Genomic DNA, 16,826 nt, shown 5'->3' with positions numbered 1-16,826 from the left:
CCCCCCGCTGCTGGCAACCACTAGTTTGTTTTCTGTATTTATTAATCCTTTTTTGTTTTTGTTTCTTTTTTTTTATTTTGTTTTTTGGATTCCACATATAAATGGAATCATGTAGCATTTCTCTTTCTCTGTATAACTTATTTCATTAAGCATCATACCCTCTAGGTCCATCTGTGTTGGCATAAATGGCAAGATCTCAGATGACACTGTAATATCCTATTGTATGTATTTACCACGTCTCCTTTATCCTTTCATCTATTGATGGACACTTGGATTGTTTCCTTATCTCAGCTATTGAAAATAATGCTGTAATAAACAAAGGGGTACTTATATCTTTTCAGGTTAGTGTTTTCATTTTCTTTGGTAAGTACCTAGCAGTAGGTGTACTAGATCGTATGGCATTTCTATTTTCAATTTTTTGAGGAAACTCTATACTGTTTTTTACAGTGGCTGCACCAATTTATATTCTCACCAACAGTGCATGAGGGTTCACTTTCTCTGTGTCCTCACCAATACCTGTTATCTCTTGTCTTTTTGATACTAGCTTTCTGACTGGCGTAATGTGACATCTCATTGTAGTATCTAAGTTTTTATACATTATTTCTAGGGAAAGATTATTCTCTTACATCTTTAGAGTTATAGTTTATATTACTACAAGAATTATTGAAATTCTTTGAGAATCCAATTTGTGATCCTAAGTATAACATCTAATAACATAAGAGTATGTGTATAAGTCTGTGTGCAAAAGAGAGAAGAAGGGAATTAAGAGAAATAGACAGTAGTTAGCCAGAAGCAACTTTGATCTAAGGCAGTAGGCATTTCTGCAGTCCCCTTTAAACTTTATACCTTTTAAACTTCCTTTAAAAAGCACCCTTCTTGTGCTCTTCATTAAGATTTGGAAATGACAGTCACAGAAAATAAGTTGTAGTTTTGTCATATTTATGTTGTATGGTTTCTATGAAAGTATTTTAAGAGACAAAAAAAAAAAAAAAGAAGAAAAAAGGAATGGCATCCTAAATTCCATGAAATCGAGAGTGCAAATAGCTGGCATCCATGATAACTGTGAAACAAAAGGAAATATCTCATGGAACATTTTGATACGAAGGAAATTGAGCCTTTTAAAAGGTCTGATAGAACTGTGAGAAAAAAAGAAGAGAGAAAGACTTTTATTTTTATATATGAATACATTAATTTTTAAATGTTACCTAAAATGTTTTATAATTTTACATTTAAAAGTGGTATAATCATTGTAAATTTTATTTTTCCAGTTTGTTTTCCAGAAGCATCGAACTGACCACATACATTTATATCTGGGAGAACTACAGGCTCATCATTTTGCCTTGGGATTCTCCATGGACTTGGTATTTAACTTTCTTAGGAGTTGATTTTGGCTACTACTGGTTCCATCGCATGGCCCATGGTAAGTTGCAAATCAAGGTTTTATTGATAATTTAGGGATAATTTATGCTGAACTGTGTTGGGCACATAGCAGGTATTCAATAAATATTGAATGAATGAATAAGTGAAAAACATGGTTTGTCTTAAAGTATATAAAGATTAATGATGAAAGTTTAGTTTGAAATTTAAATGGAAAAAATCTGAATTTTTTTTAAAAGGTGAAATTATTAGAGATACATTTTTCACACCTCTTGTACCTAACTTGCAAAAAAACTGTTGAGAATGTGATGGCTGTAGCATTACTTTTTAATATACCACCTTACATTTTTCTTATTATGACATGCTTGGTAGAGTCTAGAGACTCTTACACACAGTATCAGACTTCATGTCACAATTATCAATGGTCATTCAGAAAAGCTCTGAAACAGCATGGAATCCTGGGTAATGTGTGCTGTCATACATAAGAGTGATTCAAGTTCTTGGCAGTAATTCCTCACTGCAAATGAAAATGCAATCATCTAGGCACTAACCATAATGCATTTCAGTATTACCACAGTTTTGTAAAATTTCTTATCTAATACAAAGCCCTCTTACCACACTGGCCCACTGAATTTGGTTTTTGGGATTACTGGCTGAACTTTCCAAACAATGTTTTGTTATGGAAAGGGAAATGGAAGGACAGGAAACAGTCTTAAACTCTGTAGGACTAAGTAGAGGTTGGAGAATGATTGTAGAGCTAAGGTGAGCAAATAGTCTTTAAGGAGGAAGAAGGCATGCAAACGTATTTCTGAAGGGAAATGGGGGAATGTGCTAATTTAGAAAACCTACTGAAGAGTAGAACTGAGGATTTCAGTGGGTGGTTGGGTTGAGTGTGTGGGGAGGAAGGAAGGAAGGGGAAGAAACCTGGAATAATAATAAAAATTAATTGGGGGATGGCAAGAAGAGGCCTGAGATCAGGGTGAATAACCAAGCAATGTGTATAGGAGGATGGTGACCAAATATCCTTCCCAAGCAAGGATGAGGAAATAGGAGTGACATAGATTAGCATTATGTTTAAGGCACGAAATTTTAAATGCAGCATTATTTTTGTTAGGTACATTAACCATGCGTAAACAGTGAAACTATAAAGAATGTTAATTCATTAAAACAATTTGAAAGGAACAAATAAACTAGAAAAAATTATTTATTTTGTGTGTGATAACCTTTGTCTTTGAAAATAATATGTCAGTGCCTGACATCATTTCCTTGTGTATAAAGCAAGAGGATACTCCCAAATTGAACATGACTAGGAATAAAATATGGTCATGTAGTAATCTTTGTATTTTATTTCAAAATAGTAGTTTTCTCCCTAAAATAAACCCATTGGCAATCTTCCTCATTTTCTATGCAGCAAATGGGTAATGCAGAAAGCATTTATATTGTATTATTTAATTTCAGGAGCCTTCTAATATCACACTGTCCTGTACAGATGTGTTTGTTTGGGAAATCTGCAAATTCGCTTAATCTTTAAAAGCCCATTATAACAGGAAACAAAGAACCAACAAAATATTACCAAATATAAAACTTCTAAAAATATGTTGATGTTAAGTGCTCCAGTTAAGGAAGAGCAATAAAGTAAAATAATATATTAAATACACAGAATCGAGGCTGTGTAAAGTATGCTTCCCATTAGAAAATTTTGAACCAAATCCAGTGGAAGCAGGCATTAAAAAAAAAAATCTAAAAACCTTCTGGAAAAACACTCACCACCTTCAGGCTATGAAGTCTAATCATAAGTTCAAAGATCTTTGACTTGTGATGGAAAGCTCATAGGAAAAAAAAATAAATTAGTAGTTGAAAGTGTCAACCTTCAGTATGGTAGTCAAATTTTAAATTTTTGTGATAATAATGTAAAATATTAAATGGAATTTTAGAAATCTAGAAGTACACAGGAGTAAGAAAAACTTTTAATATCAAATTTCTTGAGACTCTTCGGTTACTGAACCAACGTTAGTTAATTAGTCAAGTTTATTTAACTGAGAAGTTTGAACAGTTCTAAAATCCTAATGTTGTCCTAAAATATAATAAGGAAAATACCCTCTTTTCCTACTTAATGTGTTACTTTCCTTTCACTACTTGCAGTTAAATAATAAAATAAAAACACATTCCACATTTGTTGATATGTTAAATGCTATGAGTTTTGAAGAAACAATATATACTTTTTGTTTTTACATATACTTAAATTATTTCTTTAGTAACCCAAATTGCTGCTAGGTTTTTTGCTGTCGTTTTCTTGTTGTTATTTGTTTGGTTTGCATCCATGTAGAATTTTCTCACATTAAAGTTATGGAAGGAGTTTATTCTCAAAAACTTGATTTTGATCTCTATTCCTGTACAAAAGAACAGGAGGATATTTGAGTCTATTGTGTTATTTATATTTCATTCCCTTTTCCTCTGGGATCATTAGAAATTCATTGCTAATTATTGTCAACTTACAGAAAAACAAGAGTAACACAGTAATTTCTATAGAATGCCTTGACATCTTTTTTTTTTTCCATGAAATTTATTGTCAAATTGGTTTCCATACAACACCCAGTGCTCATCCCAAAAGGTGCCCTCCTCAATACCCATCACCCACCCTCCCCTCCCTCCCACCCCCCATCAACCCTCAGTTTGTTCTCAGTTTTTAACAGTCTCTTATGCTTTGGCTCTCTCCCACTCTAACCTCTTTTTTTTTTTTTTTTTCCTTCCCCTCCCCCATGGGTTTCTGTTACGTTTCTCAGGATCCACATAAGAGTGAAACCATATGGTATCTGTCTTTCTCTGTATGGCTTATTTCACTTAGCATCACACTCTCCAGTTCCATCCACGTTGCTACAAAAGGCCATATTTCATTCTTTCTCATTGCCACGTAGTATTCCATTGTGTATATAAACCACAATTTCTTTATCCATTCATCAGTTGATGGACATTTAGGCTCTTTCCATAATTTGGCTATTGTGGAGAGTGCTGCTATAAACATTGGGGTACAAGTGCCCCTATGGAATGCCTTGACATCTTAAGAAGGAAATGTAAAAAGACAAAATGAAATTCATCTCAAATTTAAAGTAGCTTCTGGCATGCTTAGTCTCCAATACAAAAGGATGCATTATTTTTTCCTTGAATTTCCTATGAGTTATGCTAAACATGTAAGAAATCGGGTGAAGATTTTTAAGGGAACATTAAAATCATTACAGTGTAAATGATTACTATTTAGTAAGAGTAAGAATGAGTGTTCCAGAGTGCTGGTAGTAGATTTTATCTCATCTTGGGTGATAGTTGCAAGAGTGTATGTGTTTGTAAGAAATATGTTGAGTTGTGTACTTAAAGTTTACATACATTATTCTTCAAAAAAAATTAATGAGTAATGCCACCTATATGATTTGTTAGTGAATAGCTTGAAGTCAGAATGATACAAAAGGTAACCCAATTTAGAAAATAAGAACCAAGAAATTATCATTTGTAACTATAAGCATAAACATGTGACATTACACAGATTTTATCTGTATCAGTTTCCACAACCATGGATGGCGGAAAAACAAGAAACCAGTTATTAATTTTATTGCCCCTTTTCTCCAAATCCTTCTTTGGTATCGTTTGTGTTACCAGAGGTAGACCCTACAGATATTTGCAAGCTTACTTGGTATTAGACTTTGTCAGTTTAAAAGATTGGACGGATACTCCAGGGCCAGAATAGAAGGGGCTTTGCTTCCAGTTTTCAGAGTGCTCTTTTCCATGAGGTACTTAGCAGATGGGTGCCCAGGGAACCTGGTAGTAACCATGGTTTAGCTGTAGCCTATACCTTTTGGTAAGATCCTCTGTCTTCCAAAGGACCACATCAGAGGATTGCCTGTAACACACACCCTCTGGGGGCTGTGTGCTCTAGGAAGTTCCTCTGTTCCCACCAGAGCTCCTGAAGTAGCCATAGCTTCTCCAAAGATGTCTGACTCAGACTTGTTGGAGGATGGGAGGGGGTTTTCTAAATTCATACATGCCTGCATTTTTTACTCTCCCTCAGGTGCTTAGGCAATAGTTTTGTTCCCTAGTTGCTACTTCTGTACCACTGAACTACTCCTCGTTTACCATTTAGTAGCTAACTGCTTTTTTATTAGTTAATAGTTCTTTACATTAGCTTTTTCTTACTCAAATTACTGGTGTGTTTTTTCCTCCTGATTAGACTCTGACTGATAAAGCCAGCTTCCCTACATAGTATATAAGGTTGTAAATTGAAGCTTATCCTGACTCTACCTTTAATATTCTATGCTGTGGCACTGATTACACATTTAGGCTATAATACAGTTTAGTTCATTTCTGAAATAAAGAAGTTCATCTGTAAAATTGTTATAATAAGACTTTATACAATCCCCTCAAACTCCAACTCTTTTACTCAACAAGTAAATTAGTTCACTGTCTATTTATCTCTTTCTGTAGTTAAAAAGGGTGGGTGATCATGATTTTTGTGTAATTATTTAGTCATTCCTACAATTTTATTATGATTAAGTGGGCCTCTCTATATGACTTATTAAATTTCACTTGTTTTCATTCTTTTCTGACTTCTAACAGCGGTTGAATTTAGACCATTTTAATTTCCATCACTGTTTAAATAAAAATAAGCAAGTGTTCATTGCTTAGAAATTATTTTATTTTGTGGTAGTACCAAGTTTGTGGTCTCTATTGAAGAATAAGTGACCTCAATTTGGCTACATTTGTGTTTCTTTTTTTAAAAAGACCAGAATAGAGGTGGCAGGATAGCTCAGTCAGTTAAGCATCCAACTTTGATTCAGATCATGATCTCATGGTTCGTGAGTTCAAGCCCTGTATTGGGTGGGCTCTTTGCTGACAGGCTGGAGCCTGGAGCCTGCTTGGGATTCTGTGTCTCCCTCTATCTCTGCCCATTCCCCGCTTACACTCTGTCTCTCAAAAATGAATAAACATTAAAATTTTGTTTTAAATAATAAAAATAAAAATACCAGAATATACCTACTTTTGGTAGCTCTTTGCTGTATGTTTCACTATATTTTTAAAAATTTTTTTTATTTTTTAAAATTTACATCCAAATTAGTTAGCATATAGTGCAACAATGATTTCAGGAGTAGATTCCTTAGTGCCCCTTACCCATTTATCCCTTCCCCCCCCCCCCCCACAACCCCTCTAGTAACCTTCAGTTGGTTCTCCATATTTATGAGTCTCTTCTGTTTTGTCCCCCTCCCTGTTTTTCTATTAGTTTTGTTTCCCTTCCCTTATGTTCATCTGTTTTGTCTCTTAAAGTCCTCATATGAGTGAAGTCATATGATATTTGTCTTTCTGTGACTAATTTCACTTAGCATAATACCTTCCAGTTCCATCCACGTAGTTGCAAATGGCAAGATATCATTCTTTTTGATTGCCGAGTAATACTCCATTGTATGTATATATACCACATCTTCTTTATCCATTCATCCCTCGATGGACATTTGGGCTCTTTCCATTACTTTAGCTATTGTGGATAGTGCTGCTATAAACATGGGGGTGCATGTGTCCCTTCAAAACAGCACACCTGTATCCCATGGATAAATGCCTAGTAGTGCAATTGCTGGGTTGTAGGGTAGTTCCCTTTTTAGTTTTTTGAGAAACCTCCATACTGTTTTCCAGAGTGGGTGCACCAGCTTGCATTCCCACCAACAATGCAAAAGAGATCCTCTTTCTCTGCATCCTGTTGTTGCCTGAGTTGTTCATGTTAGCCATTCTGACAGGTGTGAGGTGATATCTCATTGTAGTTTTGATTTGTATTTCCCGGATGATGAGTGATGTTGAGCGTTTTTTCATGTGTCAGTTGGCTATCTGGATGTCTTCTTTGGAGAAGTGTCTATTCGTGTATTTTGCCCATTTCTTCTCTGGGTTATTTGTTTCTTGGGTGTTGAGTTTGATAAGTTCTTTTTAGATTTTGGATACTAATCCTTCATCTGATATTTTGTTTGCCAATATCTTCTCCCATTCTGTTGGTTGCCTTTTAGTTTTGCTGCTTGTTTCCTTTGCTGTGCAGAAGAGTTTTATTTTGATGAGGTCCCAATAGTTCATTTTTGCTTTTGTTTCCCTTGCCTCCTGAGATGTGTTGAGTAAGAAGTTGCTGTGGCCAAGATCAAAGAGGTTTTTGCCTGTTTTCTCCTCGAGGATTTTGATGGCTTCCTGTCTTACATTGAGGTCTTTCATCCATTTTGAGTTTATTCTTGTGTATGGTGTAAGAAAGTGGTCCAGGTTCATTCTTCTGCATGTCGCTCTCCAGTTTTCCCAGCACCACTTGCTGAAGAGACTGTCTTTATTCCATTGGATATACTTTTCTGCTTTTTCAAAGATTAGTTGGCCATATGTTTGTGGGTCCATTTCTGGGTTTTCTATTCTGTTCCATTGATCCATTCTTGAGCCATATGTTTCACTATATTTTTATTATACTGTGATTTTATTCTCATTGGATCAGTGAGGGTGAAGTCCAGCCTGTTTTTGCCTAAGTTGCAGCCCTTCCTCTCACCTCTTTCTGTCATTTCTTCCTTTCTCTCAATCCTTGGAGTAGTGATCATTCAGAACATCAGTGAAGGGAGTTTTGCCAGTTTCTCAGTATTACTTTCTACTAAAAAAACATGTCATCTGTATCAACCGTTTTCCTCTGAGTTCATTTTAATGACAGAAGCAACACTACGTCTGATGGTAAACACTTGTCCATAGGAGTACTTAAAATGAACTGAAAGATTACCATTATTGCCCCTCAGAAAAACCCATCTGAGGGAACTTTCCTCTTAGAAAGAGCTTATTTTTATCACGGGTAGTTGTGGTCATGCTCAAGGCTACAAGTTGAATTTCGTTTAGTGTAGTTAGATTCAAGATGTAGGTATTATATGAAAAGCACAACTGAAACAAATATTTGAGCCATCATCCAGGTGTTGAAAGTATGGATGCACTGAGATATCAAACAGGCAAATCATATGCTTGATGATAAAGGGTAAGAGTTTCAGGAATCTCCATCAGCCTATTTTTGAATGTTGATACTAAAGTGTGGAAATATTTCCAGGAAATATTTCCAGGAATAGTTGGGAGCATTTGAGGATGGCTCTGGTAATATTTTCCAGGGATTAAAAAAGCTGTGAAATGAGCAATCAAAATGAAACTGGAAGGCAAAGAAGGATTAAAGATTAATTTATGAGCCTTAGTCAGCTTGTGACTGCTTAAGACATGTGCCTTATTTTTCCTTTAGTGCTAGGACTTAGTACACTTGCCTGTCACATAACAGACAGAGCACTGGAATTTGTTTCAAGAAATCTAGTTCTATAACTATTTGTGCAACTATTTACCACACACATAACCTTAGGATTAACCTCTCTGAAATAGATTTTATTGGCATTATTAATCTCTAAGTTTTGTGGAGTTTGAATTAAAAATGCTTTAAAAGTGCATGAACCAAGTGAAAATGAATGAGTGAATTAATTAATTAATTAATTAATATGCCAACACTAAGAACGCATGATGGAGGCTTATGTGAAGATTTAGGGGTGATTAAAATGGGCAGAAAAGAGACAAACTTAAGTTAGGGTAACCTTTAGGATTGAACTGAAATGATACTCCATTTAATATGATGTGGGAAAAGCATATTTTTTCCCAAGTAATTTTGTTCAAAAGGAGAATTTGGAGAAGTCTTTTACCAAATGCATATGATACATTAGCAAACAAAACATTTGATCCCAGCCATTCTAGACCATAAGAAGCCAAATCAACTGCAATTCTATCCTCTTTCATTTATTAAACAATTGTAATTGTGACTGAATTTATTGTTACCATATGAAAATAGCACTATGAAAAAAATTATGAAGAGAAAAAACTAAGTGAAGATGTCTGGAAATATTATCAACTAACTTAGAGACTTTTTTTTACCATTATAAACTATTTGTACATTAATTTTTTCAATAAATATTTAATGATCACCTATTCTGTATTAACCCTATACCAGGTACCAGAGATAGGGTTGTTAATAACAGATCTGGTCACTGATTGTTCATTCTACTATGGATGATAGGTATTAATAATTACTTAATAATTATAATAGGTGAAGTACAATGATGATTATAGCACAAACACAGAAAATGACAAAAGAAATTGTCCTCGTTGTTACTTACTCTTAAATTTGCACATTTCTGAATGCACTGATCAATTTTTCTCAAAGCAGCGTGCATTAAAAAAATGAGATTCTGTTTAAAATGCATAATCCTCATGATGATGATAGTAATAGTATTAATAGCAATACCAATCATTAAAAGTCAACTATTATTGAAAGCCATTAGAGAATGTTTAAAAAGCATAGATTGTGGAATCAGGTTGCCTGAGTTCAATTCCTAGTATTTCCACTTATTAACTGAGATTTGGAGCAGGTTAATCTGTTCTAATTTCTTCATCTCTTAAATGTGAATAATACTATACACATGATAGGGTTTTTTTTTTATGTTTATTTAGTTTTGAGAGAAAGAGACAGAGCATAGGAGTGGAAGAGGGCAGAGAGAGGGAGACACAGACACTGAAGCAGGCTCCAGGCTCTGAGCTGTCAGCAAAGAGCCTGATGCAGGCTCAAACTCATGAGCTGCAAGATCATGACCTGAGCCAAAGTGGGAAGCTTAATCAACTGAACCACCTAGGTGCTCCCATGATAGGATTTTATAAAGTTTAAATGGGGAAAATGACTTGTACATTGTTAATGTTAAGTGTTACTATTATTATTGATTAATCTTTATTACATTGCTAGGTACTTGACTAGGTGCTTTACATTATAAAGCAGCATATTATATTGTTCAATTCCCAGAACAGCCCTATGAAGTAGGCATTCAGTTGTTCATCAGATATTAGATGAGAACCTATATTCTAGTAATTTCTAATTTCTGGGAATATAGTAGTGAACAAATAAATGCCACTGTCTTTATGAAGTTTGCATGTTAATAGGGAAGGAAATCCAGATGTAAAACATATGTAATACAATGCCAGGTAGTGAGGAGTGCTGTGGGATAGAGGGTGATGAATACAGGAATCAAGTAAGACATCTCTTGGGATTCATAGAGGTGATAGGTGGCATTTTAGTAGAAATTTAAATGAGCCGAAGAAGGCATCCTTGGGATATCTGAGGAAAGAGCTTTCTACACAAAAAACCTGTTAATGCAAAGTATCTAAGGAGGGAATCAGCTAGGCATACTTGAGGAATAGTAGGAAACCATCTGTGGAGAATACCGTTAGGGAACTGGAAGAAAGAGAATGAGGATGACAGGATTCTGGTCATACAGGATCCTCTAGACTGGCAATAATAAAACTGATAAATTAAACCTTAGCAACACTCCCCAGTTTACCCTGCAGCCTATTTATTATGGGTGTAACATGAAGCCAGGAAGATTTTTAGGAGAGGAGTGACATTTATTTATTATTTAACAAATACTCATTGAATACCTACTGTATGCTTTAACTTTTATTGGCATATATAGTACTCAAAATCCAAAACATTTTTATGAAAGTTACTAATATAATGTCAAGATGTGATATGTGCAGTAAAATTAATAAAGCAGTTTTGGAAAAATAGAAAAGTACCAGATAGGTTTGGGCATCACAATTTTACATAGAATTCCCCAGAATATTTGTCTGATAATGTGACTTTTAAGCCCAGACCTAAAGCTTTTTAAGAGAATGAGTCATATGCTTCTGGGGAAAAGGAATACCAGGCAGAGAGGATATAGTAAGTTCAAAGGCTCTGAGACAGAGGATACATGGCACATTTGAGGAAATGCAAGGAGGATCATTCTGGCTGGAGCTACAAGGGGAAAGGATTAAAGTTGCACTAGATGAGGGGTATCATAAATGTGAGGCAGTTTGGGCATACCGTGCAAGAACTCAAACTATTATAAGAGCGTTGACTTTAAAATAAAGACTGTAACAAGAGACAAAGGACACTGTATAATCATAAAATAAAGAATCCAACAATTTAACAATTGTAAATATTTATGCACCCAACATGTGAAAACACCCCAAAACATAAAGCATCTAATAACAAATGTAAAGGAAATAATCGATAGTAATATGATAATAATAGGGGACTTTAACACACCACTTACATAAGTGGATAGATTATCCAAACAGAAAATCAACAAGGAAACAGTGGCTTTGAATGACACATTAGACCAGATGGATCTAACAGATACAGTCAGGCCATTCCATCCTAAAACAGCAGAATACACATTCTTTTTAAGCATGCTTGGAACATTCTTCAGAATAGGTCACATGTTAGGCTACAAAACAAGTCTCAACAAGTTCAAAAAAATTGAAGTCATACCATAAATCTTTTCCAACCACAATGTTATGAAACTAGAAATCAACCACAAGAAAAAGTCTGGAAAAAACACAAATACATGAGGTTCAATAACATGCTACTAAACAATGAATGGATCAACCAAGAAATCAAAGAGGAAATAAAAAACTACATGGAGACAATTGAAAATGAAAACGCAATGGTGCAAAATCTTTTGCATGCAGCAGAGACTATTCTAAGAAGTTTACAGCAATACGGGCCTCCCTCAAGAAGCAAAAAATCCTCAGATAAACAACCTAACCTTACACCTAAAGGAGCCAGAAAAAGAACAAACAAAACTCAAATACAGTAGAAGGAAGGAAATAAATAATAAATGTTAGAACAGAAATAAACAAAATAGAAAACAAAACAAAAATACCCAGAACAATGGAACAGATCACTGGAACCAGGAACTCATTCTTTGAAAAGATCAACAAAATTGATAAACATTTAGCCGGACTCAAAGAGACAGAGAGAGAGAGAGAGAGAGAGAGAGAGAGAGAGAGAGAGAGAAAACTCAAATAAACAAGACCAGAGATGAAGGAGAAGAAATAAAAACCAACCCCACAGAAATACAAAGGATTATAAGAGAATATTATGAAAAATTATATGCCAACAAGTTGGACAACCTAAAAGAAATAGATAAATTCCTAGAAACATATAAACTCCCAAAACTGAATAAGGAAGAAATTGAAAATTTGAACAAACCCATTAGCAGCAATAACATGGAATCAATAATCAAAAAACTCCCCAAAAACAAATATCCAGGACCAGATGGCTTCACAGGTGAATTAGACCAAACATATAAAGAAGAGTTAATACCTATTCTCCTCAAACTATTTCAAAAAATAGAAGAGGAAGGGAAGCTTCCAAATTCATACTGGGAGACCAGTATCGCCTTGATACAAAACTCAGATAAAGACAATACAAAAAAAGAGTACTACAGGCCAATATCTCTACTGAACATATGTGCAAAAATCCTCAACAAAATATTAGCAAACAAATCCACTAATATATTAAAATATCATTCACCATGACAAAGTGGGATTTATTCCTGGGATTGCAAGTTGGTTCTACATGCACAAATCAATGAACATGATATATCACATCAATAAGAGAAAGGATAAAAAACATGATCATTTCAATAGACTGAGAAAAAACATTTGATAAAGTACAACACCTATTCATGATAAAAGTCCTCAAAGTAGGTTTAGTCCCTCTAAACTAGGTTTAGAGGGAACGTATCTCAGCAGAATAAAGGCCATATATGAAAAATCTACAGCTAATAGCCTACCTAGTGGTGAAAAACTGATAGCTTTTCCTCTAAGGTTAGGAAAAAGACAAGGACATCCACTGTCACCACTTTTATTCAACATAGTACTAGAAGTCCTAGCCACAGCCATCAGACAAGAAAAAGAAATAAAAGGCATCCAAATTATATGGAAGAGGTAAACCTTTCACTAGTTTCAGATGACTTGATACTATATATAGAAAACCATAAAGACTCCACTAAAAAAAAAATAGAACTGATAAATGAATTTAGGGAAGTTGCAGGATACCAAATAAATATATGGAAATCCTTTTCATTTCTATACACTAATAATAAAGTGGCAGAAAGAAAAATTAAGAAAACAATCACATTAATAATTGTACCAAAAATAATTTAAAAACTAGGAGTAAATATAACCAAGGAGGTGAAAGACCTGGACTCTGATTTTTCTGCTTCAAGTAGTAAGAAAAACCAACAGAAAATTTCCTCACAACTCTAAAGGCTAGAAGTCTGAGTTCAAGAGGTAAGCAGGGTTGGTTTATTCTGAGGCCTCTCTTTTTGGTTTATAGGTGGCTATCTTGTGGACCCTGTGTTTTTGTATCATCTGCCCTTGGTAGGTGTTTGTGTACTAATCTCCTTTATAAAGATAGTCATACTGGGTGAGGACCCATCCTAATAATCTCCTTTGAACTTAATTACCTCTTTAAAAACTCTATCTTTGGGGCACCTGGGTGGCTTAGTACGTTAAGCTTTGGGATTCTGGATTTCAGCTCAGGTCATGGTCTCATGGTTGTGAGATCTAGCCCTGAGTTGGGCTCCATGTTGGGCGTGGGACCTGCTTAAGATTCTCTTTCTCCCTATTCCTCTGCCCTCCCCCTGCCCCCTCCTCCTTCCCCCCCCCCCCGCCATCTCTCAAAATAACAAAAAACCCTAAGCTTCAAAAGTAGTCACATTCTGACGTACTGGGGTTAGGAGTTCAACATATAAATTTTGGGAGGACACAATTCAGTCCACTAATAATAAACTAGCTGAGTGAGAAAACAATAATGCTCTCATTTCATGAATATACAGAGAGCAGCTTCATTGGCTTGAGGAAGAGGCAGTGTTTACTCAGGGGAAAAAAGGACACATTTAGAGTTAAAGACACCTGATTCTAATCCACTTAATTTTCCTCGTTTGTGAAATGGGAATAATAATCTCTTCATTTTGATGTGGTGATCAAGCTTGAATAAACAATTAATTGTGATACATCATAGAGCCACACTACATACTAAAAATCTTACACTAATTTTGAAGATCGTATTTAAAGTACTCTAGATATTTTTACTGTTTTGCTAAAACTTTCTAAAATATTACAATATATTTTCCATGTTTTTAGAAATTATAAATTATGTACAGAAGTCAAAATAGTTTAAAATGTATGATTTTTGGAGTTTGATTAATTTCCTAAGTTATTTTTCTACTATTTGTTCAAAACCAAATGGGTTTCTCATTTTAACCTCACTTTGTAACAAAAGTTTTTGTTATGCAGTTTTTGGAATTTTTAATTCTTTTATTCTGAAGGTACAAAGAGAGAGACTGCTATAAGAATTGATGAAACATTCACATAAAAATTAATAATTTATCTTTCTTATTCCAAAACATTTGTAAGAAAAAAATATTGTAGGAAAAAGCACAGAGGAGCAAAAGATGGAAAATGAAATGTGCACCTAAACCCATCCCCCAGAGATAGCTTCTATAAGTACAGTGTAATGGAAGGGAACCTGGAATCGAATTGCCAGGGTTAAGACCCTAGTTTACCATTTTCTGCATAATATTGAACAAGTTATGCCTCCTCTTTGTTTTTCCTTATTTGAAGTATTCAAATAGCAAAAGCATAATCCACGTTAGATCATTATGAAGTATAAATGAATTATGATTGAGAAAACAGTACAGAGCCTGACACATAATAAGTAAAAAAGAAAAAGAAAAACATTAACTGTTATATTGTCTGGTCTCTTTGTTTATATAATGTATTATATGCAATCTAACAATATGAAAATTATTATGTTTTCCTTAAATGATAATTTATATACATTAGTTGTTAGAATAATTACCTTTGTCAAAATGCAGTATTAAATTTTCTTATCCTTATACAAACATTTTTTTCTCATTGTTACTTGGAGATAGCAATAGAACTTCATAAAGGATCTTGTAAAGATTTACTATACAGCTATATCATTGGGCATATGTACAAGTGTATTATATGATATAAACTACAGCTAGAGAGCTCAGATTATATGAAACATACCTTGTGGATTCCTATTTATTACATTTTAATGAAATTGTCTTTATGATTAATAAGATACATACATAGGAAAAAAGAAGATCTTAGGTCTCAACACAGATATATAGACAAGGGAAAACACTGAAAGACTGTGTTTTAGGCATGCAATCATTTAAACAAGATATTAATGATCTTTTTAAAGATTTGTCAACTATAATAAATAAAATTAAAATGAGCTTTTCTTTTAAAATTGTTTCCTTTTTTTTAACGTTTATTTTTGACAGAGAGAGACAGAGCATGCATGGAGGAGGGGCAGAGAGAGAGGGAGATAGAGAAACTGAAGCAGGCTCCAGGCTCTGAGCTGTCAGCACAGAGCCTGACCCAGCACTTGAACCCACAGACCACAAGTTCATGACCTGAGCCAAAGTTGGACACTTAACCGACTGAGCCACCCAGGCGCCCCTAAAATTGTTTCTTTATCTGTCACCTTGGATGGCTCAGTCGGTTAAGGGTCCAACTTCAGCTCAAGTCATGATCTCGCAGTTCACGAGTTTGAGCCCCGTGTCGGGCTCTGTGCTGACAGCTCAGAGCCTAGAGCCTGCTTCAGATTCTGTGTCTCCCTCTCTATCTGCCCCTCCCTGTTCATGCTCTGTCTTCCTCTTTCTCTCAAAAGATGAATAAACATTAAAAAATGTTTCTTTATCAATTAAAACTTGAATACATATAATTTGAATTTGTTTTTGGTAGGTCAGGCTTATCCACATTCCTTTTTCCTTCAAACTTCAGTTTTCTTATCTTACACTTTTTGAAAAGAGTGAAATTTTTGGAAGAAACAAAATTCATTAGGACTTGTACATTTTGTCTACATTTTAAAGTTTCTTTTGTTGCTCTCTGAGCTTAAATATTGATTTGTCAATATGTTTTCCAACTTAGAGATTGCAATCTCTTTTCCAGCAACTAGAAAGTAAAATGTGAAAAAAAATCACTAAAACAGATTTGTTCTGTATTCTTTCACACTAGTAGGTAATTTGACCATCCTTTTTCTTAAATTTTGAGGGCTCATACTTCGTAGAATGCTTTACAAAATGTAATTTTGTGTCATAGGTATTTTTAAATCATGTGTATTTTTTTGTCTCTCCAAATTCACAAATCTTGATAATACAAAAAGACCCACAACTGTATATTTTCACAATAGGTTGTGCAGTATTATTATTTATTTATTTATTTATTTATTTATTTATTTATTTTTTAGTATATGAAATTTATTGTCAAATTGGTTTCCATACAACACCCAGTGCTCATCCCAAAAGGTACCCTCCTCAATACCCATCACCCACCCTCCCCTCCCTCCCACCCCCCATCAACCCTCAGTTTGTTCTCAGTTTTTAAGTCTCTTATGCTTTGGCTCTCTCCCACTCTAACCTCTTTCTTTTTTTTTTTTTTATTCCCCTCCCCCATGGGTTTCTGTTAAGTTTCTCAGGATCCACATAAGAGTGAAACCATATGGTATCTGTCTTTCTCTGTATGGCTTA

At 34.6% G+C, this 16,826-nt stretch overlaps 1 protein-coding gene across 1 annotated transcript in view; it reads left to right on the top strand.

The window, feature by feature from the left end:
* The window catches only part of AGMO (alkylglycerol monooxygenase), a 330,629-nt gene that overhangs the window by 12,869 nt on the left and 300,934 nt on the right, over positions 1-16,826 (top strand). The window contains exon 4 of the mRNA XM_049642280.1: positions 1,269-1,420. Within this exon, the coding sequence (XP_049498237.1) occupies positions 1,269-1,420 (152 nt within the window). The remainder of the gene's footprint in view (positions 1-1,268; positions 1,421-16,826) is intronic.

Source organism: Panthera uncia, chromosome A2, assembly GCF_023721935.1.
Source record: "Panthera uncia isolate 11264 chromosome A2, Puncia_PCG_1.0, whole genome shotgun sequence".
NCBI classification, from domain to species: Eukaryota; Metazoa; Chordata; class Mammalia; order Carnivora; family Felidae; genus Panthera; species Panthera uncia.
The sequence above is the reverse complement of the archived record's forward strand: the minus strand, read 5'-3'. Positions and strand labels throughout refer to the sequence as shown.